At 37.9% G+C, this 26,383-nt stretch overlaps 1 protein-coding gene across 1 annotated transcript in view; it reads left to right on the top strand.

Annotated features, from left to right (window-relative positions):
- CAPN2 (calpain 2) overlaps positions 1 to 26,383 on the top strand; it is an 84,753-nt gene that overhangs the window by 51,118 nt on the left and 7,252 nt on the right. The window contains exons 7-17 of the mRNA XM_031967066.1: positions 1,858 to 1,943; positions 4,661 to 4,735; positions 5,486 to 5,646; positions 8,613 to 8,782; positions 10,088 to 10,099; positions 13,699 to 13,910; positions 16,267 to 16,303; positions 17,692 to 17,757; positions 21,063 to 21,120; positions 23,916 to 23,980; positions 26,209 to 26,277. Coding sequence (XP_031822926.1) covers positions 1,858 to 1,943; positions 4,661 to 4,735; positions 5,486 to 5,646; positions 8,613 to 8,782; positions 10,088 to 10,099; positions 13,699 to 13,910; positions 16,267 to 16,303; positions 17,692 to 17,757; positions 21,063 to 21,120; positions 23,916 to 23,980; positions 26,209 to 26,277 — 1,011 coding nt within the window. The remainder of the gene's footprint in view (positions 1 to 1,857; positions 1,944 to 4,660; positions 4,736 to 5,485; positions 5,647 to 8,612; positions 8,783 to 10,087; positions 10,100 to 13,698; positions 13,911 to 16,266; positions 16,304 to 17,691; positions 17,758 to 21,062; positions 21,121 to 23,915; positions 23,981 to 26,208; positions 26,278 to 26,383) is intronic.

Below are 26,383 nucleotides of genomic sequence, written 5' to 3'. Positions count from 1 at the left end.
AAAAATCCTTCTTTTATAACAAACAGATATAGTCAGGAAAAAAACAAATCAATACATCAGCAGTTGTTAGCATCTCCATTCTATCACTTTTTCACCAAAAGGGATCAAGGAAGTTCCCTGAAGTTGTGATTGGTCACTGCATTGATCAAGTTCGGAAGCCTTCCAAAAGTTGTTTTCTTATATTGTGATGGTCACAGTCTAAATTTTTCTCCTGGTTCTGTTCATTTCGCTCTGAATTAGTTCATACAGCAATTTCTAGGTTTCTCTGAATTCCTCAGAGCTTTCATTTCTCACAATAGTATTCCACAGCATTCACATACCACTAAATATTCTCTAATTGATGAACACCTATTTTGTTCCTAGTTCTTTGCAACAACAATAACAAAGTACTATATATATATTTGATAAATACGAGTCCTTTTCCTTCTTTCGCCTCTTAGGAGTATATGCTGGATCAAAGGATTTGCACAGTTAAGTGACTCCTGAATATCCAGTATTTTTTTTCCCACAATTTGAGAATCTTTCAGAAGGTTCGTGACAAAGATATATCTCATTCATTATAATCAACGAAAGTCAAAGCTATTCCAAGAATCACAAGAAGCTATCACAGCTGGAAACTAAATTAGTGTGCTTGTACTTTCTGTCTCCCAATAGGACAAAGAGGCATAAATTCAATGATCATACCCACTTTCTGGAGGCAGCTAGATGGCACAGTAGATAGAGTACCAAGCCTAGAGTCAGAAAGACCTGAGTTCAAATGACCTCAGACACTGACTAGCTATATGGTCCTGGACAAGTCACTTAGCCCTATTCGTCTCAGTTTCCTCATCTGTAAAATAATTTGAAAAAGGAAATGGCAAATTATTCCAATATCTTTGTTAAGAAAATCCTAAATGGAATCACAGAGAAATAGAATGTAAACTGAAAAGACTGAATGATAGCAAAAAACAAAAACAAACCAAAAACCCATTCTTAGCACATTCATAACCCGCAAGCATTTTATGGGAATTCAGTTCCATAAAAAGTAGCACCCTGCTGGCCATAACTTTGCTTTTCCTAGTAAGGAAGGTTATAAAATAAAGAACATGAGTCAGCAGTTCTTATATTCCTTAACTATGTGACTCTAGGCAAGTCACTTGCCCCTCTGTTTCTTCATCTGGAAAATGGAGATAATAATACTTATCCCTCCTCTCTTAACAGGTTTGTAGGAAGGAAAGAGTTTTGTAAATCCTGATAAATCACTATGTAAGCGTGAGAAGTTTTATTATCTGGGGCCAACATCAAGCTTTTAAATTTTTTTATTATTGTACTTTTTTTAATGTTTTTTTTTCTGGTTATACATATACAGTAACTTTTAAAATATACTTTTTCCCCCTGAGGCAATTGAGGTTAAGTGACTTGCCCAGGGTCACACAGCTAGGGAGTGATAAGTGTGTGGGATCACATTTGAATTCAGGTCCTCCTGACTTTAGGACTGATGCTCTATCCACTGCACCACCTAGCTGCCCCTATATATACATTTCTTTATAACTCATATTGGGATAGAAAAATCAGAACAAAAGGAAAAAACTGAGGAAAAAAAAGAAAAGAAAGTGAATATAACATGTGTTGATTTACATCCAATCTCCATAGTTTTCTAACACCAACCTTTTTAAACTCACTCCAATTCATGTTGTGATTCTGCTTCTGTACACAGACAGATGTGACTGTTGTTGGAGGGGGTAAAAGGGATGAGGAGAAGGAGGTGAATCCCAGAGTTTGGGATTATTGGAAGTCTTCCAGGAGGAGCAGGGGAAGGGGAAGCTTTTGCATCTGCATTCAATCTTTTGTCCCCATTTTTCCATGTAACTTGATTAGGTGGAGTTCAGAGGAAGTCTGCAGAAGCTGATTCGCATCAGAAACCCCTGGGGAGAAGTTGAATGGACTGGAAAGTGGAGTGACAAGTGAGTTTATGCTAAAGTTTAAAATTGGAGGGTTGAGGATGAAGAAGTATATCTTTTGGGCTATGAGATCATATGAGCTCAAGGAGGCACATAATAAAATGATTGAAGAGACAGAAATATTATATGTTTGGGCCTCAACTAGGTGATCCCATAGTGTACACAGCACCAGCCCAGAAAGAAGAATTGATTTTAAATCCAACCTCAGGTACTTAACAACCTGTACTGGGTCCCTGTTACTCTTAATCTGTGTCCCCGTCAGTTTCCTCTTCTGTAAAATAGGAATCATAAAAGTACCTGCTTCCAGGGTTGTTGTGAGGATCAAATGCGAAAATAATTGCAATTCCCTTAGCATCATGCTTGGTTATATAGTAAGTGCTATGTAAATGTTAGCTAATAGTGCTAGGAAGAGGAGGAGAAGGGAAAGGAAGAAGAAGAGAATCAGGAGTCCAATTCAGTGCAATTTAATTAACCTGTTTGTCAACACTTGGGAGGTACAGTAGTTAGAGGAAGACCAGAGTTTAAATATGGCCTCAGAAATTTACCAATCTTGTGATCTTGGGTACATTTAATCTCCTTCTGTCTTAAGTATTAAATGGATATAATAATAGCATCTACCTTCTAGCATTATTGTGAAGATTGAATGAAATAGTATGTATATAGATTGCTTGCTGTCTTAGGTAGAGGAGAAAGGAGAAAGGGGGGAAAAAAATTGGAACCTAAGATTTTGCAAAGATAATGTTAAAAATTATCTTTGTATATATTTTGAAAAATAAAATATTGCTTAAAATATATAGTTTTAATTTTTTAAAATGAGTAGTATAAATCTTAGCACAAGTGGCTGGTCCATAGTAAACACCACATAAATGTTATTTGTTATCATCCTCACCATTAAACATGGACAGGATCCAGAAGAGAAAATGGCATTGTTTTTGAAACTGGACTTTGCTGTAGTTTGGGTCTGTTTTTGCAGGAGATAGGATCCAGAGGAGAAAATAGCATTGTCTTTGAAACTGGCCTTTGCTGCAGTTTAATTTAGTTTAACACAAGTGCCTGGTCTATCTATAGTAAACACTACATAAATGTTATTTATTATCATCCTCACCATTAAACGTGGATAGGATCCAGAGGAGAAAAATGGCATTGTCTCTGAAACTGGACTTTGCTATAGTTTGGGTCTGTTTTTGCAGGGGATACAGAAGAGAAAATGATGTTGTCTTTAAAACAGGCCTTTGTTGTAGTTTGGGTCTGTTTTTACAGGGATCCTATGTACAATATAGTGGTACTTCTCACCTAGTTTCAGCAAAGATGATTCCCCTCAGAATAAATCTCTTTCTGAGCTCAGACTTGCCCTTCTGTTAGGTACCAAGAAATTGAATCTTTCTCTTAACTCAAAACCCCAGTTGTTCTTTTTTTTATATTTTAACCTAGTGACTGAGCCTGGAGCAGCTGGCCCTTTGATTGACATCTGCAAGTGGGTCTGCTATGCCCTGGACTCTTTTGCAATGAAAACCAGTTTTAGTTTCTCCTGAACTTGCACGTACTCTTTTTATTCTCCTTCACTTCTTCCTCCTCCTCATTTCTTTCCCTCGGTCCCCCAACATAATAGTTATAATAGCATTTCCATTCCCTTGGCACCAGAACTACTCTCTCTGGACTAATGTAAAATCGAGTCAGGGAGCTTCCCAGGAAGACTTGCTGACAGGGATTATGGAGACCTGATGGAGCCAGCTCTAACTCCAGCGCATTGTTAAATTTTCATTGCATAAGCATTTACATTTAAGCAATCAGAAAAGGCTACAAATTAGGGCTTGATTTATTGTGGTATAGACTTAAGAAAGTAATGGGGAAAACATCAATAATACAGATTAAATTTTAAAACGTGTCCTGTATACTTTTCTTCGGTGAATTGGTTGGTAAACATTTACCAACACATCCCTGTTTCCCAGTCAGTTGTAGAGAATAAACTTAAATAAAATTCCTTTGCATGATTTTTCTCTCTGAATCCTTCTTCCCCAAAAAGAGTTGGCAAATGCTTCAGAAATGTTTCTTTCTGTCTTTATAGTTACCTGTTAGAGGGTTTGAGAGGTATAGAGAGACTCAAACAATTTGGAATATTTTTTTATTTTAGGAAGGAAAGGTCAGAAGGAAAAAAAGAAGGGAAGGAGAGAGAGGAGAGAAAAACAGGGATCCCACAAAAGGGATATGATGTTTTTAGCTGAATCAACATTTTTCTAATATTTTTTTCAGTTCAAATGCACTGATAAATGAAGAAAAATATAACCTGCATGCAAAAATCAATTCATGATAAGTGTAGTAAGACCATTCAAATGCTCAGGTCCCTTAGTTAAACAATGATAGTTTTTCCTTGACTAACACTGAAGTTGACTTTGAACTTGAGACTCAGGGTATATGTCTCTCACCCATGCCATCCCTACCCCCCAAACTTCTGGTGTCTCTATGCATGTTCCTAATTGGTGATATTTCCCTTCCCCTCCCAATCACTATTCTCCTTTCTTTCCTCCTCCTCCTCCTCTGCCCTCTGTTCTGTGTTTTATTTCCCATCCTGTGATAACTTCCGGCCTATTCAGGGTTGAGAGTAAATGCCACTTTCCTTCTTGCTTTTGGAAATCTTGAAACAAATTTGCTCCCTCTGCCCCACCCTCCCCCCACAAAAGCAATTTTAGCACCCCTAACTTTGATGCATTTTTACTTTTCAGCTGCCCTAACTGGAACAGCATAGACCCCGATGAGAGGGAGAGGCTAACCAGGAAATTTGAAGACGGAGAATTCTGGTAAACTTACTTGGGGCCTCTCAGAGAATTGTACAATTTTCATAATTTGACTGTAAAATGATTTAGGACAGAGTACAGCCCAGCAAGGAGCGTATAAAGCTAAGCCCCTAAGCTCATGGATGTATTCTTAGCCCCACAAGTATTTCCCTGAACAGCCTTGTGCAAGAAATGTCTCAATCCCCATCTGACTGTTTAAATTGGAATAAGAATCACTGAAGTGATTTACAGAGAGAGAAACCAAAGGAGCAGCTGTTCAGAATTCCTAGCAGAATACAGTAGTGATAAATGGGACATACCCACCATTTCAAGGAGTTTTCCGTCCCTCGATAAAGATATATTGGGCCTCTATGATATGCTCTCCATTCCCAGTAGGAGCTAGAGACATTTTACAAGATAAAAAGATAAGATGGAATAATATACCTAGAGATTTAGCATGGTAACATGAGAGAGATTTGGACCAGAAGCAAGGAACCCCAGGATTCAAATCCCTCTCCAGTACTTCTTCCCAGTGCGATCATGGACAAGACACATAACCTCTGAGATTCAGCTTCCTCATCTATAAATAAAAGTACTAATACCTGTAATTCCAGCCTCACAAAGTTGTTACAAGTCTCAAATGAGATGATATATGTAAAACACTTTGAAAAATTTTAACCATCTGTTATGTTAGTAATATTCTGAGAGATTCAAAGGTCTCACAAGTATTCTCTCTCGTGACATCCTAAGCCAAACTCTATATTTCTGCTGCAGGATGTCTTTCAGTGACTTCCTAAGACACTATTCCCGCCTAGAGATCTGCAACCTCACCCCAGACACATTAATCAGTGATTCCTACAAGAAATGGAGACTCACCAAGATGGATGGGACCTGGAGACGGGGTTCTACGGCAGGGGGCTGCAGGAACTATCCAAGTAAGAGAAAAATTCAGAACTTGAACCAGAGGGAGGGAGATGTGGTTCCCACTTTGACAGTATTCAAGGGACAATTCTCTAACCTCCTGCCAACCACAAAGGAAGCATGGGAGGAAAAAAAAAACCCTAAAAGGCAGGGATAGGGAATACAGGAGAAAGAAGGAAATCACATCCTTTAGCAACTCATCTTGCTGCTGGCCAATTATATAAAGCCACTGCTCACTCTGATTTATCCAAAGACATTTATTGAGCACTTATTTTGTACTGGGTACTCCACTAGTCATTGTAAGTATTGTAAAGATCTTGAGCAGGAGCACCTCCAATTCCATGGTTGAAGATGAGAATGGTCCTAGACAACACCAGGGGACATTCCTTCTCCTGGATTGCTTTTCATACAGCCAGACTTCCCTTTGTCTAAGCTTTCCTTCAGTAAGCTTGTTGTTCATTTGTTTCAGCCACATTCAACTTTTTGTGATCCAGTTTGAGGTTTTCTTAGCAAAAATAATGCAGTGGTTTGCCATTTCCTGTTCCAGCTCATTTTATTGATGAGAAAACTGAGGCAGGCAGTGTTAAGTGACTTGCCCAGGATCACACAGCTAGTAAGTATCTGGAGACAGATTCTGACTCCAGGCCTGGCCCTCTATCTATTGCATTGTCCTCTAAATATAGAAATATTTAATTTTTGCCTCTTACCCAATCATCTGCCCCTCCCTCCAAAAAAATATTCTACTCTGCAACTACCTCAGATGAATAAAACTCTCACAGACTCTCAAAAGAAATTAAAACTTCATTATCACATCACAGTACAACTTCACAAAAATTGTATCTGGTATAATTTATGTGCATTGACCAAGGTCATGTCACCACTTAATGACAAAGCTGGTATTATAACCCAAGTCTCTCAACTCCTGAACTAAGTTATTATCCTCTATACTAATACTATACTTAGTAAATGATTATCAAATCAACTTGATTCTCTTAGTTAAACAATTAATAAGTACCTTTTCCCAAAATTGCCTTGTTTTTAGTTTGTGTGTACTTATATGTGTCTGTGTTGTTTCTCCATAGAATGTAAGCTCCTTGAAGACAGAGATTATTGCTTTTTTTTTTTTTTTTTTTTTTTTTTTTTGCTTTTTTTCCTTAGTGCTTTTTTTGTTTGGTTTGGTTTTGGTTTTTGAGCAGAAATAACAACATAGTTAGACCTGTGCTTTAGAAAGTTTATTTTGGCAATTGTATGGAAGTTGGATTCAAGGGAAATTAATAGAGATTAATTAGAATGATATAATAGTCAAAGCAAGAGATGACAAAGACTTAAGTTAGAGAAATGGCCGTGTGAATGAAGAAAAAAGGATGGAAGGATGGGAGAGATACAGAAGTAGAAATGACTAATCTTGGCTACTGAAAGGATATAGACAGTGAGGGAGGGGGGGACCCAATATACTCCAAGACTATAATGTAACCTGGGAGACTGAGAGAAGAGTAACATTCCTCACAGAAATTTACAGAAAAGAAGATGGGAGAAGTGGACTTTGAAGGACGATCATCAGTTCCATTTTGCATATATCAAGTTTGAATGACAACATGGTATAATGAGAAGTTCTAAATATGGCATCAGGGAACCTGGGTTCAAATCCTGGCTTTGCAGTTCACCTGTGTGATCTACAGCAAGTCCATTAACATGTTTGGGCTTCATTTTTTCATTTATAAAATGAGGGTTGTGGGTGAATCACATAATCTCTAAGGTCCTTTTTCTAACTTTATATATACAGAAATGATAATGCCTTGAAACAGGCAAGTGGCTATTTGGGCTGTAGGCTGAAGGAAGTAAAACACATGGGATTCCGGATTTAGAGTTAGAAGGAAACTCATAGGACATCTAGTCCTACTTCCTCATTTTACAAATAAGGAAACTGAATCCCATGGAATAAATAATTAAGTAGGATTTAAACCCAGATGTTCTGATACCAAAGTCATTTTTCTGTTGTTACCTCTCTTTGGATATATCCTTTCTTTTAAAAAAATATATTTATTTTAATAGTATATTTGGAAAAAATTTTTTCCAATCTCATATAAAGATGACTTTTGACTTTTCATTTTTGTAAAATTTTGAGTTCCAAATTATTTTTCTATTTCCTTCCTTTATCTCCCCTCTCCCTACGCTAGCAAGCAATTTGATAAAGATTATGCAATACCTCCATTCTTGAATTTTAATTGTTTGAATATTTTTTGATTTTTTGAAATTTTTTTTGAATTTGAATATTTTAATAGAAAAGGTGTGTTTGTGGAAGGGCAATTGGTGAGGTGGGAGTGCAGAGAGGAGAGGATAGCAGAGGACAATTTAGCATTGGCAGGTCACCAGTCAGAACCAAAGAAGGCAATCCCAAGTTTTTTCTGGTCACATCAGTCTTCTGCTGAAAATCGAGATGAATAAAGGAAGAAAATCACTAGGGGGCGCATGGATCCAGAGCTTGACAAGGGAAAGGCTTCATTTCAAGAAATCTATTTCACATAATCCTCCCTTCCAGAATTTTTTTTTTAATTACTCCAAATGACTCTTTAAATTTGGGCAAAAGAAGAAAAAAAGGAATAATTTCTGAGTTAGAGCTGTTTGATGAGTGTCTAGACAATTTTCTCCACCCAAACTAAAAGTGCAAATTAGTGGAGATTTTGTTAACTCAAACTCCTGATTTCTCTCAATTTCACCATATCCTTCTTCTTTACTCCCCTTGCTTTCCATGACTACCCTCAACCCTAAAAGCCACAAACCGACCCTTCCCCATTCCCCTAGTGCTCTCTATCTGGGCAGCCAATGAAAAGTGTTTTTAAGCACTAACCACTGGGCAAAACATAGTGCTGAGTGTTGGGGCTACAAAAAGAAAAAGTTAGCCAATCTTTTTAGCTATCCTGGGACAGGTCCTCTGTACTCTGAGGTGAGTGATACTCTTTGTCCTTCTGTGTGATGGCAGACACTTTCTGGATGAACCCCCAGTACATGATCAAGCTAGAAGAGGAGGATGAGGATTCTGACGGCTCTGAGCCAGGATGCACCTTCCTAGTGGGTCTCATCCAGAAACACCGACGACGCCAAAGGAAAATGGGAGAGGATATGCACACTATTGGCTTTGGTATCTATGAGGTGAGGACTCCTACCTGGAAGGTCTCCCCTTTCCTCTCTTGCTCATTGCCCAGACCCCCTACTTTTGTTTAAAGTCATCTCCAAGAGTTCCTAACAGAAAGCAAGAATTGTTGCTAGAAAATAACAGTCACAAGCCAGTCCTGAACTGGACTCTTTGTTTCTAGAGTTACCTTACCTAAGGAAGCCCTAACAGCTGGCCAGAAGTCCCTAGGGGCCGCAGGGCACTCTGATAGAGTCCCCAGAGCCAGTTCTGTGAGGGTTAAATAACCAAGCTTTGGAAGATATCCCCTTGTTTCATTTCTTGCTTTTGTCAGCTTGGGATGAAAAGAATTCCAGAGAGATTTGAGTTGGGGACAGAACGTCCTGGGGCTACCTCTAAGAATGATGTGAAGTCAGGAGCAGAGCCAATGGAAACCATGCTTTGGCTGGTCAAAACCCAGTTGCCAAGGAGTAGAGACTCCCAGGAGAGAGGGGAAACAATTGGGCGATTATACTCCCACCAGAGTTGCCCAGCACCCAGCATTTTTTCCCAGGACAAATTCTAGTTGTACTTCAGCCCTGTTCCTCTTTAGAACAGAGCTTATAGGGCTGAACCACATTATTTCCATCATCATATTTGCCTTTGCTCTGAGGTTTGTGCCTTCCTTAAATAGGTTTTCAGTGAGTTTTGAAATTGCTTTACTAGAGATAAGGATGGGAGACAGAGAGAACAGGAGGTAGTCCCTCTACCTCCGCCCTCACCCCCACTCTCCTCCTCCTGTTTTTCAAGGCAGCTTTGAAGTGTTACAACAGGAAAATCAGGGAGCTTTTAGTGAAATGGAGTCTGTCCGGGTGATGTGAATAATTTACAGGTGTGATGCTTTTTATTGTACATGGCATTTTATCATGTCCCTCAAAACAGCCCTGTGGTACTGCCATCATTCTTCTATTTTATATACGAGGTCTGGAAAGGTCAAATTATTGGCCCAGAGTTGCAGAATGACTTCAATCTTTGTGGAATGAAGTTTAAATCCTGCCTCAGACTCCACAGATCCTTATCTTTAAAACAGGCTTAATTGAACCCAGAGCACTGCTGATGGAATTCATTGTATCCATGGCACTTATCTCATGGGGACATTATGAAGGATCAAGTGAAAAAATATATATGTTTAGTGTTTTATCAGCCTTAAAGCATTGAATAAATGTCAGCCATGTTATTATTCTTTGACATTTTCAGAAAAAGGAATAGCATAAGACAATCCTAATTAATAAAGTGTTCACTTTCTCTGATTCTGAGTGTTCTCTCTATGTTGTGTCTCTCTACAGGTTCCTGAGGAGGTACGTCTGATATATTTTGTTATTTGATTCTGGAATCAGAACCTGGGCTTCTGTATCTCTCAAAAGAAGTTTTATGAAGACAGAGCACTGATGCTATATTTACCCATCCTTATCCATACTATCTCTAGTAAGACTACCAAGACCCAAGCTGAAGTATGACATGTAGCTAAACACACTCTCCAGATTCTGAATATCATCTTTTTTTTTTTTTTTTTCAATGTGAGAAACTAATTTATTAGAAAATGTTATGATGCTTTAATATATGTAAACATGTATATTGGTATGTGCATATATATATAATTATATAGTTATTTAAAAGTTTATATTAATTAATTCTGAATTAGTTTGAAACCCGGTGACACTAGTTACCTATCTTTGAAGGTTGTATTGTATTTTCTTTTTCTTTTTTTTTTTTTTTTTTTTTTTTTTTTAGTTTAATTTAATAGCCTTTTATTTACAGGATATATACATGGGTAACTTTACAGCATTAACAATTGCCAAACCTCTTGTTCCAATTTTTCACCTCTTACCCCCCCACCCCCTCCCCTAAATGGCAGGATGACCAGTAGATGTTAAATATATTAAAATATAACTTAGATACATAATAAGTATACATGACCAAAACATTATTTTGCTGTACAAAAAGAATCAGACTCTGAATTATTGTACAATTAGCTTGTGAAGGAAATCAAAAATGCAGGTGTGCATAAATATAGGGATTGGGAATTCAATGTAATGGTTTTTAGTCATCTCCCAGAGTTCTTTTTCTGGGCATAGCTGGTTCAGTTCATTACTGCTCCATTAGAAATGATTTGGTTGATCTTGTTGCTGAGGATGGCCTGATCCATCAGAACTGGTCATCATCTAGTATTGTTGTTGAAGTATATAATGATCTCCTGGTCCTGCTCATTTCACTCAGCATCAGTTCGTGGAAGTCTCTCCAGGCCTTTCTGAAATCATCCTGTTGGTCATTTCTTACAGAACAGTAATACTGAATATCATCTTAATAATGATATAACTGGGACTTTACCGTAGGGTGCCAACATTTAGAGGGCTTTTGGCAGCACTTGTATTCCATCATTCTATCCATGTATTCCATTCCATTATCACTTGTAACATATCATGTATGTGTTAGACATAACAAAGCTTAGCAGCTAATTAAACAATTAATTTTAATGAGAAGCTATCAAATGGAACTGGTGAAATTCCTCTCCACTGAGGCCATAACCCAAGTGAGTTCCCTTCAAACTTATCCCTGGGTCTTCATGATATAGGAACCATGGGCCCCCAAAGAGCCTAATGAATAGATTTCAAATTTAGAATAGATCTGCAAATTTTTAAAAAATATATTTTATAACTATATTTAATATAATTGTTTTTGTTATAATTCTACTTATTTTATTTGACACATTCAAAAACATTATTTTGAGGAGTCCGTAGCCTTTACCAGACTGTCAGTGGGTCCAGTGACCCAAAAGAGATTAAGAACCCCTGCTATATGCTAGTTTCTTCCATTTCTAAAATTAAATTCCATTTCCAATTCTAAAATTTCTAAGATTCCGTTTGTCTTTGTGGTTTCAGTGCCTCGTACATAATCTAGGTTAAATAGCCTAATGACTGATAAATGCTTGCTTGTTTGACTGATTGCTAAGATTCTAGCTTCACTTGGCATGAAGGGAAAAAAAATCATCATGAATCTCATCAAAAGTGGGATTCAATGAAACATACAGTACAGTCAATTCTGCTAAACACTTATTTTGAAAATTCAAATCTGTTCCAACATGATTGATACATCAAGAAACAATATGCACATAATATAACTTTCACATTTGTTTATGAACAATTTTATCCAAGAGAGGAAGACTGAAAATGTAGAAAACCATTCCATTTCACAGAAACTCACAAGCAGTCAAGCTTCCAGTGCTTACTTCTACAAGCAAATCTCACTTCTTTTTCAAGGTAAAATGCCTTAGTGTAGTCAGAGTTATATAAAAGAGATCTGGTCTGCACCTATGGCTTCCAACTGTTCCACCTTCCACTATAGCCAAGAGCCCTGGTCCTCCTTCCCCCACTTCCCTTGCAGATTCTCTCTAAATTTTGCCTGTTCAAGGCCTGTGGGAACCAGGGCATAACTCAAGCAATAGTCCAAGACAGCAAATGCAACCAATATTTATTGTAGAATTTATGTCTTTCTTAACATATATAAACTACCGTTTCTATTACGTTCCTATTTTTTTTAATATGCACTTATGTCATTTTTCCCATAAGCTTTGTGGTTTTAATTGTGCAATTTCACATAGTGAAGTGATTTTTAACAATACATATGGCATGTGATAATGGAACTGATTGTATGCTGATGTCCCATAAAAAGCTAAATATATGTAAGGACACAAGAGGGCATCCTAAGCACCCCAGAGTACAGGAGAGAATAGTATCATCGCGAGGAGAATGTGATGTATGATAGTTCTTTGGGTGAATTCTGGCTCTTGTTCTCAGTCAGGCTGGACAGCCTGGTAGAAGACGTAATTCTGTAGAGAGAATACTAACAATGCTTTGGGGGTCATACAGCCCACAGAATTTGACAGAATCCCAGCAGTGTAGATTCAGAGCTTAATTAGGCAGACAAGATAAATATAGGGAAGACTAAGGATGCTCTCCATGGAAGGATGGGGAGGTGAGTGTGCTGTCAGTGTTAGGGGAGTTCAAAGGACTCTCAGTAGAGATAGAATGGGAAGGAACCCCAAAGGTCATGTGGTCTGAACCCCTCATTTGACAGATGATGAAACTAAAGTTGTTAAAGTGACATAGACACGTCACACACTTGATTTGAGCTTTGAATCTAGTTCTCTGATTCCAAATCCAGCAGTGTTTTCCCCTTCCCAACCCCAATCAAATTTTCCAGTAGTGAATAGTATTATCATTGTGTTTAAGTATTTCTTAACAGCAAACTGGCAGTGAAGTTGCTATATAGCTTAGATGAGTAGAATGTTATATTTATTTGAAACAATGGGCTTGAAATCAAGAAGACACATCTTCCTGAGTCCAAATCCAGCTCAGACACTTACTAGCTTGTATGACTCTCAGCAAGTCACTTAACTGTCTCAGTTTCCCCATCTGTGAAATGACCTGGAGAAGAAAATAGCAAGCTATTCCATTATCTTTGTCCAGAAAATCCCAAATGGGGTCCCAAGGAGTTGGACGTGACTGAAACAACTCAACAACCTTACCAACACTAACAGTCTGTCAACAAGCATTTATTAAATACTTACTATGAACCAGTCACCATGCTAAATACTGGGGCTATAAAGAAAAGCTAAAACAGTCTCTGTCCTCAAGGAGCTTATAGTCAAATGGAAGAGACAAGAATGCAATTTACTGTGAACAAACAAGATAGATACAGTGTAAATGGGAAATAATTTCAGAAGGAAGACACTAGCCATTTGGGGTTATTGGGAAAAATCTATTGTAGAAGGTGGGATCTGAACTGTCTTAAGGAAGCCAGGGAAATAAGGAGGTGGACATGAGAGCTAGGGTGCTGCACCTGAGAGACAGTGGGTGCTCTGGCCTTCTCTCACTCTGATCTTATGTTTTCCCATCAGTTTTCTGGTCGGACCAACTTACACCTCCCCAAAAACTTCTTTCTGACGACCAGAGCAAGGGAGAGGTCGGATACATTCATCAATCTCCGAGAAGTGTTGAATCGCTTCAAGCTGCCCGCTGGAGAATACGTCATCGTGCCTTCTACTTTTGAACCCCACAAGAATGGGGATTTCTGCCTTCGAGTCTTTTCAGAGACGAAAACTGATTCTCAGTATGTTGGAAATTCAGAGAATGGGACAAATGGGGACCAGAGAGGGAGTGAACAGAAGGAATGGCAAGAAGCTCCCCCATTTCCTTTCCTTTTTCTGTCTAGAAATATCCCAGCAGAATGTCTCTGCTTCTTCCAGCTTTAGCAACGAGCAGCTGTGTCTTTGGATACCAACTTTTTAGGTCAGGCTTAAGCAACTTGCAAGCACTCATATAGAGTCAGAGGATATTCTTTCCTTGGTCTTTTGGCCTTTTTACATTTCCTTTCCCTCCCCATTCTTCCCTTGCCCTCATTACTTTCCTCCCTTCTCCTTCTTTCTTCATCTTCCATCTACTTCTTTATCTGTTGATTGGAGAATACTTATAGTTATTTATTAGCTACACCACTCAAGCCCCAACTTATTGCCCCTGTCCCTTAGGACCTTAGTTCCTTTTATCTGGTGGGGAGTGTTCAATCAGTCAATAACCCTTTATTGAGTATTTGCCTGGGACGGGATATATCTAGATATGAGGCTATTAAGCAGATGCTTAATAAGTGCTTCAGCTTTTAAATTGTTTTTTTTAATTAGCAGAAATGTATTTTCTTTCCCACCTCCTTGTCCTTATTGAATTAGAAGAATAATAAAGAAAAGCATAATCCTTATAATAAATATGCATAGTGTAGTAAAAAAAAAAAATCCTTTATTGGTCATGTCCAAAAAAATCTACACTCTGAGATCACCATCTCTCTAAGCTTATGAATGGATTAATTAGAGAAACTTAACAGTCTAGTCTACTTTTCCATCATTATTATGCATTATTTCCTTTCATCTATTGTTTGGTCCAGGCAGAGTGGCTTTGCTGTTCCTCATTCATGACACTTCATTTCTTATCTCTAATTGATCATTCTATACTTGGAATATGCTCTCTTCTTAACTCAATCTCCTAGAATCCCTAGTTCATTTCATAGCTCAATTCAAATACCAACTTTCTACATAAAAACTTTCTTGTTTTGCTGTAGTTAGTGTCTCTCCTTAGGCTCCCCCCACACACACACATACACACAGAAAACCTTGTATTCGTTTTTATTTTTAATTTATGGGATAAAACAAGCATTTCCATAATGGAGTATTTAAAAAGATTGCAAATGAAACTAAAAATCCATTATGTACAACTTGCTATTAGGTTTACATATATTCATATTTATTGTATTTATTTTATATGTAAAAAATATTCATTCATAATTTCATTATTGTGGGGAACTCTCACAATTAGGAAGTAAAATACCTCCAAGAGTTTATTCTCTAGGAGATAATATGGTACTATGGAATCAAGAAGATCTGTTTTCAAATAATACTTTTGGTTTTTTTGTTTTTGTTTTTGTTTTTGGCTGAGGCAATTGGAATTAAGTGACTTGCCCAGGGTCACACAGCTAGGAAGTGTTGTGTCTGAGGCCAAATTTGAACTCAGGTCCTCCTGACTTCAGGGCTGGTTCTCTAGCCACTGCACCACCTAGCTGTCCCCAAATAATACTTTTGATATTTACTACTTTTTGAACATTGACAAGCCATTTACCCCCCTTTCCCCCAGGTTTCTAAGTCTTAGACTGGATGGATTTTGAGGTCTTTTCTGATTCTCAGTCTATAATTTGATGATTCACTGATGCTGATGGGCAACTTCTCAGTAATTTATAGGTGCCCCAGACACTCAGAGGTGAAGTAATTTGCCTATAGTCACCAAGGGAGGAATTATTCATTCATTTATTTATTTATTCTACAACAATACACTCAATTGTCTATTAAAGAGGGGCTTTGATTAGCACATTGACAAAATCATGCATCTTTTAAAAGGATCACAGTAACTAGTTAGCCACAGCCCCTAGGCACCCATTTCTTTCTTCCATTTCAAATGAGCTCAGCTGGTAAGTGATAATTTTATATCATGGTAATACAAAGTGAAGAGACTTTACTGTAGGGAATTGGTATTTAAAAGGAGACTGAAAAGCTCTTCCTTCATGGTAGATATTAGAATTGAGCTATTGGAAGTTCCTAACTAAGCCTTGGAATCTGACCCATCATAAAGATAAAGTGGACAAAGAACAACGTCTCCCTTAAAAAATAAATAAATAAAAATACCCATTTTCTAAAAGTCCTTTTAATATTGACTTCTTCCTTTGATTTATTTTTCCTGTTTGATATTCTGCTATTTGAGGAAGTGTTATCACACATCAAGGTTCTGAATAGGGTTTGTTGGGGGTAGGGGAAGGTGATTTGAAGCAAGATTGGTTTCAAGTTTCACACTTTAGTTCCAAAGACTGTTGAAACACCTCCTTCCCCATCTTAATTTCTTACCACTAATAGATAATTTCTTTCTGTTTCCAGAATTGTTGATGATGAAATTGAGGCTGAGCTGGACGAGGTATTTATTATGATTCTTCTTCCTTCTCTGTTGTAGAATCAAAGATGGAGAGTGGGGAAGCTCTTCCAAGCCCAATGAGTTCAAAGACTCATTTTACAAATGGTTCTTCTGCTCAGAGACCAGCTTTCTTCCTTCTATACTCCCCAGCTGCCTTTACCCTGGCTTTCTAATCTTGTGCAAATTGCTTTTCTTCCCTCATCTATAAATTTAGGGAGCTGAATCCTCATTTGGACTAGTATTTTCCAAATGATGTCCCAAAGACTTGGGATTTGGGCATTTGGGGTGGGAATCCCGTAAAGAAATGTGGATACTATTCCTCTATTCCTCTCTAAAATAGAAACATGAAATTATGCATATATGCTAAACTCATTACTTCAGGCTAAAAATCATCTGCTTTTTTCCTCTAAAATTTCCACAATCTCACTTTATCTCAGAGATAGTCTGTATATTTTAGCTCTTTGGAATCATTTATTGAATTTCATCAATATGTTTCATTTTCATTACATTGTGTCCCATGAGACAGTTATTGTGGAATTTTTGTGAAAATCCTTGGACTTAATGATTCCTAAGGACTCTTCCAGCTCTCTGATTATGACCCTGTGATAATTGCAGCAAGAATTTGGTTGAACAAATTTTTGTGCTGAAGATAATATTCTATTTATTTGTTTTACTTAATAGTATTATTTTCAATATTCTTTTATTTTTTCCAAATACTTGTAAAGATAATTTTCAACATTTAGTTTTGTAAGACTTTGTGTACCAAATTTTTCTCCCTCCCTCTCTTATCCCTCCTCCCCAAGAAAGCAAGCAATATTGTTTGCAATCCATATATGTGTGTGTGTGTTTCCATATTTGTCATATTGTGCAAGAAAAATCAGATCAAAAGGGAGAATATTATGAGAAAGAAAAAGCAAACAAACAAAAACAGTGAAAATACTATGCTTCAATCCACATTCAGTCTTCATAGTTCCCATTTTTCCATCCCAAGTCTATTGGAGTTGTCTTGAATCACTGCATTACAGAGAAGAGCCAAGTCCATCATAGTCTTGTTGACACTATGTAAAATGTTCTCTTGGTTCTACTCACTTCAAAAGTATTTTATTTTTTCCAATTTCATGTAAAGATAAGTTTCAATATTCATTTTTATAAGATTTTTTTTCTCCTTCCCTTCAAACCAAAACCAGAGGAATAATCCTGAAATTTTGTCAAGAGTGATTAGAACCATTACACATGATCCAAGATGGAGAAAGTGTGGGGCTTACAATGGGATGGAGAGAGACTTCTCAGGAGTAGGGGGATAAGGATGGAGACCTGCATCTTTGTTTCTTGGAAGATAGATTATCATCAATAAGTTATTACATTGTTCTTTTTTTTTCCATTGCTTCAAGAATGATGTTGATGAAGATGCCATTGAGGACAATTTCAGGAAACTGTTTGCTCAACTGGCAGGAGAGGTAAGTGGTCAGCACCCAGTGTTATTGAGGGCCCATTACATGGAGAGCAATTTTGGGCTCCAGGAGGATGTGACAAAAAGAATCTCAATCATTCCATAAATTGCTTACACTATAGAGAGGAAAATAAATATACATAGAGAAAAAAAAATCAGAACACTTAGAAGTAAACATGCTAGGTTATCTCATTTGATCCTCACAACAACCATGGGAGGTAGGTGCTCTTATTATCCTCATTTACACATGGGGAAACTGAGGCAGACAAAGATTTAAGTGACTTCCTCAAGGTCACACTGCTTAGGAAGAGTCTGAGGTGGGATTTGAACTCTGTACTTCCAGACTCTTTAAGTCTAGAGCTCTATCCACAAGCACCACTTAACTGTCTCTCTATAAGGCAATATGAGGGAGAATTTTCTAACAATTAAAGTTATCTATCAGTGGAATAGTCATATAAAGCACAGAGAACATTAGCAATATACTATTGATTAACAAGTATTCGTTACAAGCCAGCTGCTGTGCTAGGAACAGAATAAAAATGTAAAAATAAGGTAGTTTCTGCTCTTAAGGAATTAATATTCTAGTGATGGTAGAGAATAAGTAAAAATAGCAATCTATGAATATGTAGAATAATATATATTTATAAACATGGGTGTTGTGCATGTGCATATGTTATATAAACACATACATGTGTGTATGTATGTAAATAATATATGTACATATATACAGTGCCCACATGTGCTCTGTGTGTACTAACTATATACATATATACATGGGCAATTAGTTGGTATAATGGATTGATAGGTAGACCTGGAATCAGGAAGACTTATCTTTCCAAGTTCAAATCTGGCTTTAGACATTTACAGGCTGGGTGACCCAGGACAAGTCATTTAATTTTTTTTTCCTCAATTTCCTTATCTGTAAAAAAAAAAATACACTGGAAAAGGAAATGGCAACCCATTCTAGTATCTCTGCCAAGAAAACCCTAAATGGGGTCATAAAGAGCTAGACACAATTCTACATGTAAACAAAGTAAAGTCTGAGAGGAGGGGGACAGTAATAATTGAGGGAATTAAGGAAGGTATCTCGATCTAAATCTGGAAGGGATCTAACCTTCTAAACCTTAGAACAGAAAGCTGGTACAAAGGCAGAGGGGCGAGATAACATGCTATATAGTTTTTTTTTAAAAAGCCCTATTTGGCTAGGACTTAGCTCAGGGGTCCTCAAACTATATCTGTGGGCCAGTTGCGGCAGCTGAGGACGATTATCCCCCTCACCCAGGGTTATGAAGTTTCTTTATTTAAAGGCCCACAAAGCAAAGTTTTTGTTTTTACTATAGTCTGGCCCTCCAACAATCTGAGGGACAGTGAACTGGCCCCCTATTCATGTGAACAGAACTAATGGATAATCTGCCTGGAAAGGTAGAGTGGAGTCTGGTTGTGAAGGGCCTTAAGCCAAACTGAAGAACTTGTTCTTCATGTTAAAGGTAACTGGGAACCACTATAGTTCCTTGAGCCCCAGGGCACTGACCTGCAGTAAGAACTATAATTTAAAAGATCGATTGGAGAGCAAAGGACTGAAAGTAGAGAGAAAAACTATAAGGCAATAGCCAAAGTCCAGGTAAGAGGTGATATGGGCCTAAACTAGGATGGTAGGAGCATGGATAAAGAGAGTGGATCATATGTGAAGGGGTAGAAGAGATGACTTGGCAGCTGACTGGATGAGGCAGTGGGGTGTGGGGGTTAGAGATGACTCCTAGGCTGTGAACTTGGGTTACCTCAAAAGAAAGAGGCTTTGAGTTTGACTTTGAATCTCTATTTAAATACTCATTAGCAGAGATTGTAATTAAAGCACTTAATGTCTCTCTTATCATCAAATTTCTCCATAAAATAGGGATAATACTATATGTGAAAAATTGCTTTGAAAACTTTAAAACAACTCTATAAATATAGACTATAGTGAGTTTTCTTTAAAAAAAATATTATTGATATCTTTTGCTTTTATACCAGCATTTCCAAATATAGATACCTGGGATACCTCATCCTTTATCCAGTTAGCTATTCTATAAAAGAGACAGAGAGAGAGAGAAGAAAAAGGAGAAAGAGGAGGAGGAGGAAGAGGAGGAGGAGGAAGAGGAGAGGGAGGGAAGGAAAAAAGGAATGAAGAAAAGGAGAAAAGGAAGGAAGAAAGGAAGGAAGGAAGGAAGAAGAGAGGAAATGACCAAATGAAGGAATGAAAGCAAGAAAGTGGGGAGAAGGAAGAGAGAGGAAGAGGAAAGAGAAAGAAATCAAGAAAGAAATGAAAGAAAAAGGAAGGAAAAAAAAAAAAAAAAAACAAGTTCAGCAAACTACATATCAGCATTTCTTACGCTCCTGGCAATTTTCCACTCCCATAGTCTGCCTCAGATTTCTGCAAAGGAGGGAGGTACATTTTCTCAGCTCTTCTTTGGGAACCAGCTCGATCACTATAGTGAAAGAGGGCATTTTGTTTTCTGTTCTATTTACATTATGGTTGTCCCTGGACATGTTGCTTTCCTTCTTCTGTTTACTTCATTCTGCTTCAAATCCTAGCAGTCTCCCCACTAAATGGTATTGTTTTTTGATTTATTTTTAACGTTCAGTTTTTAAAATTTTGAGTCCCAGATTTCTTTCTTCTCATCCCTCCCCCAGCTATTGAGAAAGCAAACAGTATGCTATCTATTATACATGTGAAGTCATGCAAAACATATTTCCATATAAGCCATGTTGAGCAGTGTTTTAAAAGGAGAGGGATTCATTCCAAAAGAATAAGAAGGACACGCCAAGTGGGCATAAAAGTGGTTAGAAGCAGGCATGAGAGGCAGCAATCCTGGATGGAGGGGAGAATCCTTAGTGAAGAGTAACCAATGAGAATGAAAATAACAGGCTTAAAGACAATCATGAGAAACCTGGATTTGGTCCAGTTTGCAATAAAGCTGGTATTTAAGTATGGGAGCAGGAGAGTAAAATAGAAAAAACAAAAACAACATTTGAACTAGAAGTGATCACGGCAAACTAAATCCTGGTCAGGCTTCTTTAGTTTTTGTGTGCTATTTGCCAAAGCCCTCCCATATCAGAACCATCTCACGCTGTGCCTTCCTTAAAAACCAAACATTCAGGGATGTCTCTGGTTTCCTGGTGTCAAGTTCTGATGCTGCTTCTTGCAACGCTTTGTTGAATCTTACTTTTTTTTCCTCTTCCCATGGCTGTTTTTCAGCACTGTAATTACTCTGATTCAGGGGGAAACTGACAATATGTATTTTTTTTATTTTTGTGTGTTTTATGTTCCCATAGGATGCAGAGATTTCTGCCTTTGAGCTGCAGACTATCCTGAGAAGAGTCCTAGCAAAACGTAAGTGTCTCTTCCTTCCAGTTCCTTAAATACTATTCTTCTCTGTTAGGGGTGTAAAGGAAAAGCAGAGTATCCTCCCTCCAATCTCTACATTGTTATTGACTGCTGGGACTGAATTGTTCATTTTCCTTCAGAGTCAGTCATGGTTCTCTCTCTTAGTGGAACAGAAGGCTGAGATAACTCCATTGATGTCAGCCAAAAGCCATACCCTGTAGTTTAAAGCTATTTAAAAAGGAAATGACTGAAGTGTAGAGAATCCACTGATGGGCCAGATGGAAAAGGAGAAATCCAATGAGTAATCCCAATATGCTGGTGGCTAAAGGATTTTTAAAAATCTCCTTTTTATACTTCTGTGCTAAAATGACCCCAGATTTTTTTACTAGGAAAGCATGCCTAGAAAAACAATTTCTGCCATTAAATTAAATCAATAAATTTTTAAAAGGCTGTTTCTATACCTAACAATTTCAGAGAAGTACTGCCTTTTGAACGGATTCCAATAGCATGAGATAGAAACTGATTCAAGAAGCAATGGTCAGGTCTTGGAGCCTGGATGGCTTGTGTTCAAGTACTGCCTTTTTTTCACCCCCTGACCAGAAGCAGACCTACGTCTCACCCTGCCAGGAGAGATAAAAAGCCCTGCTATTTTTAAAGGCTCTGGAAGAATCAGTCAGCAAGCATTTATTAAGTGCTTACCATGTACCCAGCACTGGTCCAAGATGTAGAGATATAAAGAAAAGTAAAAATCACATCCTTGCCTCTGAAGAGGAAAACACATACAAAAAAACCTTCACAACTTTGCTGGGTCCATCTTTCCAATATAGATCAGGTTGTACAGTTGTTCAGTTGTGGCTGGCTCTTTGTAACCTTGTAGACCATCACGTCCAGGGGATTTTCTTGGCAGAGATACTGGAGTGGTTTGCTATTTCCTTCAACAACAGATTAAGGCAAATAGAAATTAAGTGGCTTGCCCAGAGTCACATGGCTACTAAGTATCTGAGGCCAAATTTGAATGCAGGAAGGTAATTCTTGCTGACTCCAGACCTCAAATTCTCTCCATTGAGTCATCTACCTGCCTCTGTATCAGTATCACAGATCCCACAGAAACAGAGATTAAAAGTCCATTTGTTTTTATATAAAACATATAAAGAAAGAAGAAACATACAGTTTATACAGCCCAACCAGGAACACCCATGTACAGTTGGGAGGAAAATTTTAAATGGCCTTAATGTGGCCAAAGTTTAGCCGTCCCCAGGCTGGACATACACAACCTCAAGCAGTGGGGAAGCCAGCCCAACAAGGCTTCCCTGCCATGTGGGAAATGAGGTGGTGTTTGTCCCGAAGGTCACAAAGCACAATGAGGTCATGGTAATGTCTCAGACTGTGGTGATCACGGGTCCGTGAAGACCAAGAGCCTCATTGTTAATTCACAGATGGATGGACAAAAGGCAATGGAGGAGGGAAACCTCCTTTCTGCTTCAGAGTATTAATTGCCCCACATGTGTCTCTGAGCTCAGCTACTCTTCCCCTTCCTAACTGGTGACACCAGGGTCTTGGCCAGGGGTCTATCCCCCTTTTCATGCTGCAGCTTCCCTGCCTCCTCACATACACACACACCCAATTCCTATCCATGTAGTCCCTTCTGACTCTAACACATGCATTTCTCTAGAAATGAAGCTCTGGGAAAGCTATACTCAGGCTATAAACAATCCTGTCACAGGTTAATGTCCCCTATTTCTAAGGTTATGGGTGACCAAGATGGCAGATCCAAGGAAACTCTCTGCCCTGAGATAATTGCACATATCCCCAGCATGGTGAATATACTTCTTTTTGTGTTATTTTTTTTTTTTTTTTTGGTCTTTTAAAAATAACAGAACACTTGCATTTTATTTTCTTAGTCATTTTCTTTCCTTTTTGATCTGATTTTTCTTATGCAGCAAAATAATTGTATAAATAGGTTTACATATATTGGATTTAACATATATTTTAACATGTATAACATATATTGGATTACTTGCTACCTAGGGGAGGGGATGGGAGGAAGGAGAAGAAAATTTGGAACACAAGCTTTTGCAAGGGCCAATGTTGAAAAATTATCCATGCATATGTTTTGAAAATAAAAAGCTTTAATAAAAAAATAAAAATAACAGAACAAGAAACAACTAGATGGGGGTAGATAGTTTTAGTCCTAAAATCAGGGGGAACCGAGTTCAAAACACTTAACTAGCTGTGTGACCCTTAGGCAAATCACTTAACCCTAGTTATCTCACCAATAAATAAATGACCAAACAAGAAAAATGTATTCTTTCCTGTGATTTTTCACTGACAGCCCTAAAATTCCATAGCTTGCATAGAACTATGCTTGAACAGAATCATGTCCCAGAGATCAAGCTGAAAGAGACCATAGAGATTATTAAGTCCATCTCCCTCATTCCCTCACTTTTACAGATGAGCAAACTGAGACACAGACCATTTAAGTGACTTAGCCAGGGTTACACAGCTAACAAGTACTATTTTAAAATTTCAACTATTTTTATTAGTATTTGTTGGTTTCTAGCTTAGTTATGGGGGCACAGCCTAATTGAAAACTTTTCTGCTTCCCTTAAGCCACATCTCACATCTATAAAGGGCACTCTAAGTCTTAATACCATATAAATAATCCAACTATTTCTTATTCCTTTATTTTAAAAAATTATTTAATGCTTCTGTCCCTTTGCCAGGCATTGCTCAAAGCAGTACACCTCCAGAAGTTCACACTCAAAACACCAAAGTTCTGACTTTCCTTCTGTGTCCCTTAGGTCCAGATATCAAGTCGGATGGCTTCAGCATCGAGACTTGCAAGATCATGGTGGACATGCTGGATGTATCCTTAAACATGTATTAGGGACTCCAGAACCAGGGATTTGTACAAATGCTGTCTGTGACTGAAAAAATGGCTTCAAATCACTGAGACTAGATGTTTATTTGTGAGCTTCAGTGAAAGAAACTAGTCAACTGTTGGGATTAAAATAAAAATTAAAAACAAAACAAAACTAGGAAAGGAAGAAGTAGCACCTCTTCCAGGAAGGAATGGAAAGGGGAAAGGAGGGCCAGGTTTGAAAGGTAATTAGAGATGCGACAGGTTCTTCCCTTTAAATGTCCAGCTTGTGTGAGAAGTGAGACCTGGGTCCCCTGAATCATAGTGGATGTGACTTCTGGTGGTGAGAAATCACCATAACAGCAGACCCATTAGGAAGAAAAAAGAAGCACGAACACTCCTTCTAGAGAAAAGGACTTCTGAGTCATCCAAACCATTCCCATGGGACCATCTTATGTTTGAATGTGTTTTTATTATTCACTGAATCTCAGGGTGGGAAGATATCTCAGAAACTATATAGAGCAGCTCATACCTGAACAAAAACTCTATGGCAGACCTGACTAGTGGCTATCCAATCTTTCCTTGAGGACCTTTATGGAAAGGAAACCTACTCTCTCTTTAGATGGTCCATTTCACATAGGAATAGCTCTGATTGTTAGGAAATTTAGCCTGCATTCTTTTCTACCTATTACTTCTCATTCTGCTTTCTCTAGCCAAGAAGAAAGATCTTCTCTTCCATATGACAGCCCTCCAAATATTTGAAGACTAGTATCATGCTGATCTCCCCCAAGTATCCTCTAAACTAAACCTTCCCAGTTTTTAAAATCAATTCTTATATGGCACAATCTCATACTTCTTCCCCATCCTGACTGTCATTCTCTGGACAGTCTCAATAATGGCTTTCTTTAAATGGAGTGCTGACAATGGAACCTAATAACCCCAGTTGTGGTCTAATCAGGACAAAGTACAGAGGGACTTTACCTCCCCAGATCTCTAAAAGCTGTTCCTTTCAATGCAACCTAAGAATGAATTAAATTTTGAGATCACCATATCAAATTGTTAATTCAACAAATCCAAAGCGATAAACATTTTTGAGTTTGCAATCCATTAAATCCCTAGATCTTCTACCAAAGAAAGATTGCTTAGACATGTTTCTTTCAGTTTATATTTGTGAAATTCGTTGTTGTTTTTTTTAATCTTATACCCATGGAAGACTTGACATTCACTCTATTAAATTTCATCTTCTTGGATTTGCTCTGGCATTCTCGTCTGTCGAGAACTTTTAAAATTCTGTCTTTCCTCCCAGCATTTTGAAATCTGCAGGTTTGATGAGCATGCCCTTTCTGTTGAGGGCAAACTGCAGATAAAAATGTTATATAGCATGGAGCATGGATAGGTACTTGGAGACAGCTCTCTAGAGACCAGTATTCAAGTCACTGCTGTCAAATTATTAATTACTCTTGGGATCCAGCTAATTCAACAGGTTTTTAATCCATCTATCTCTGATTTTCTAGCTCATGCTTCTCTCTTGTCCGCAAAAATAGCCTGACATATTTTGTCAGTTGCTGTACTTAAATTTATATACGTTGTGTTTATAGCATTCCCCTTAGCTACCAGCCTAATAAACTGTCAAAATATCACCTATGCCAAATTTTTTTCAGAAATGAACCTATCATGAGTCTTGTGGTCTAAACATGACCTTTTCAGTTTCTGGACCATGTGGTTCCTACTGCTATAATTATTTCTAGTTTATTATCCACCCTCACTTCTACCAGCCTTTTATCTTGCACTTAGCATTTTGGCCACTTTTCCTCAAGGCTAGTGAGAAGTTATGGTAAGTATTTTTCCAACCTACACAAAACCCCATTGCAGGACATCCATTGCCTAGTGGTTGTCAACTCCCTTTACAAAAGGCCTAGCAGAATTAGACTTTTGAGCAGTGAGGGTCAACCACTAAAGAAATCAGTAGAAATCCAAGGTAAAATATCAGGTCATCATTGAGAAGTAGAAGAAATGATAACATCAGAAGCACTATCCAAGCCAGTTTGGGCCCCCATTTCTGCCTCCTCTCCCAAACCCCCAAGGTTAGGTTTAGGGCCAGCAAGCATCAGCCCAGACAGCATGAATCCTTTTGGAAGATTTTTCTGAATAAACCCTGACTACTAAGAGCACTCCAATTTGAACTAAGGGGAAAATTCTACAACATACAAAGATCTTTCCTTAACCAAAGGCAGGCTGATGGGAGTGGTAAACTGGGTCTGAAGGAATTCTACCTTCTCTGGTCAAAAATACAAAAATATCAGGTACAATTCTAGGGATGATAGGTGGGAGGTTGGGAAGCAGCTCCTTTATACTTACATAAGGACACTCTCAGTGTGGTAGTTTTAATGCTTTATAATTTGGGAGCAT

The sequence above is a fragment of the Sarcophilus harrisii genome, chromosome 4 (genome assembly GCF_902635505.1).
Source record: "Sarcophilus harrisii chromosome 4, mSarHar1.11, whole genome shotgun sequence".
NCBI lineage: Eukaryota > Metazoa > Chordata > Mammalia > Dasyuromorphia > Dasyuridae > Sarcophilus > Sarcophilus harrisii.
Note: the sequence above shows the minus strand (reverse complement) of the source record. Positions and strands in the feature narration are given on the sequence as shown.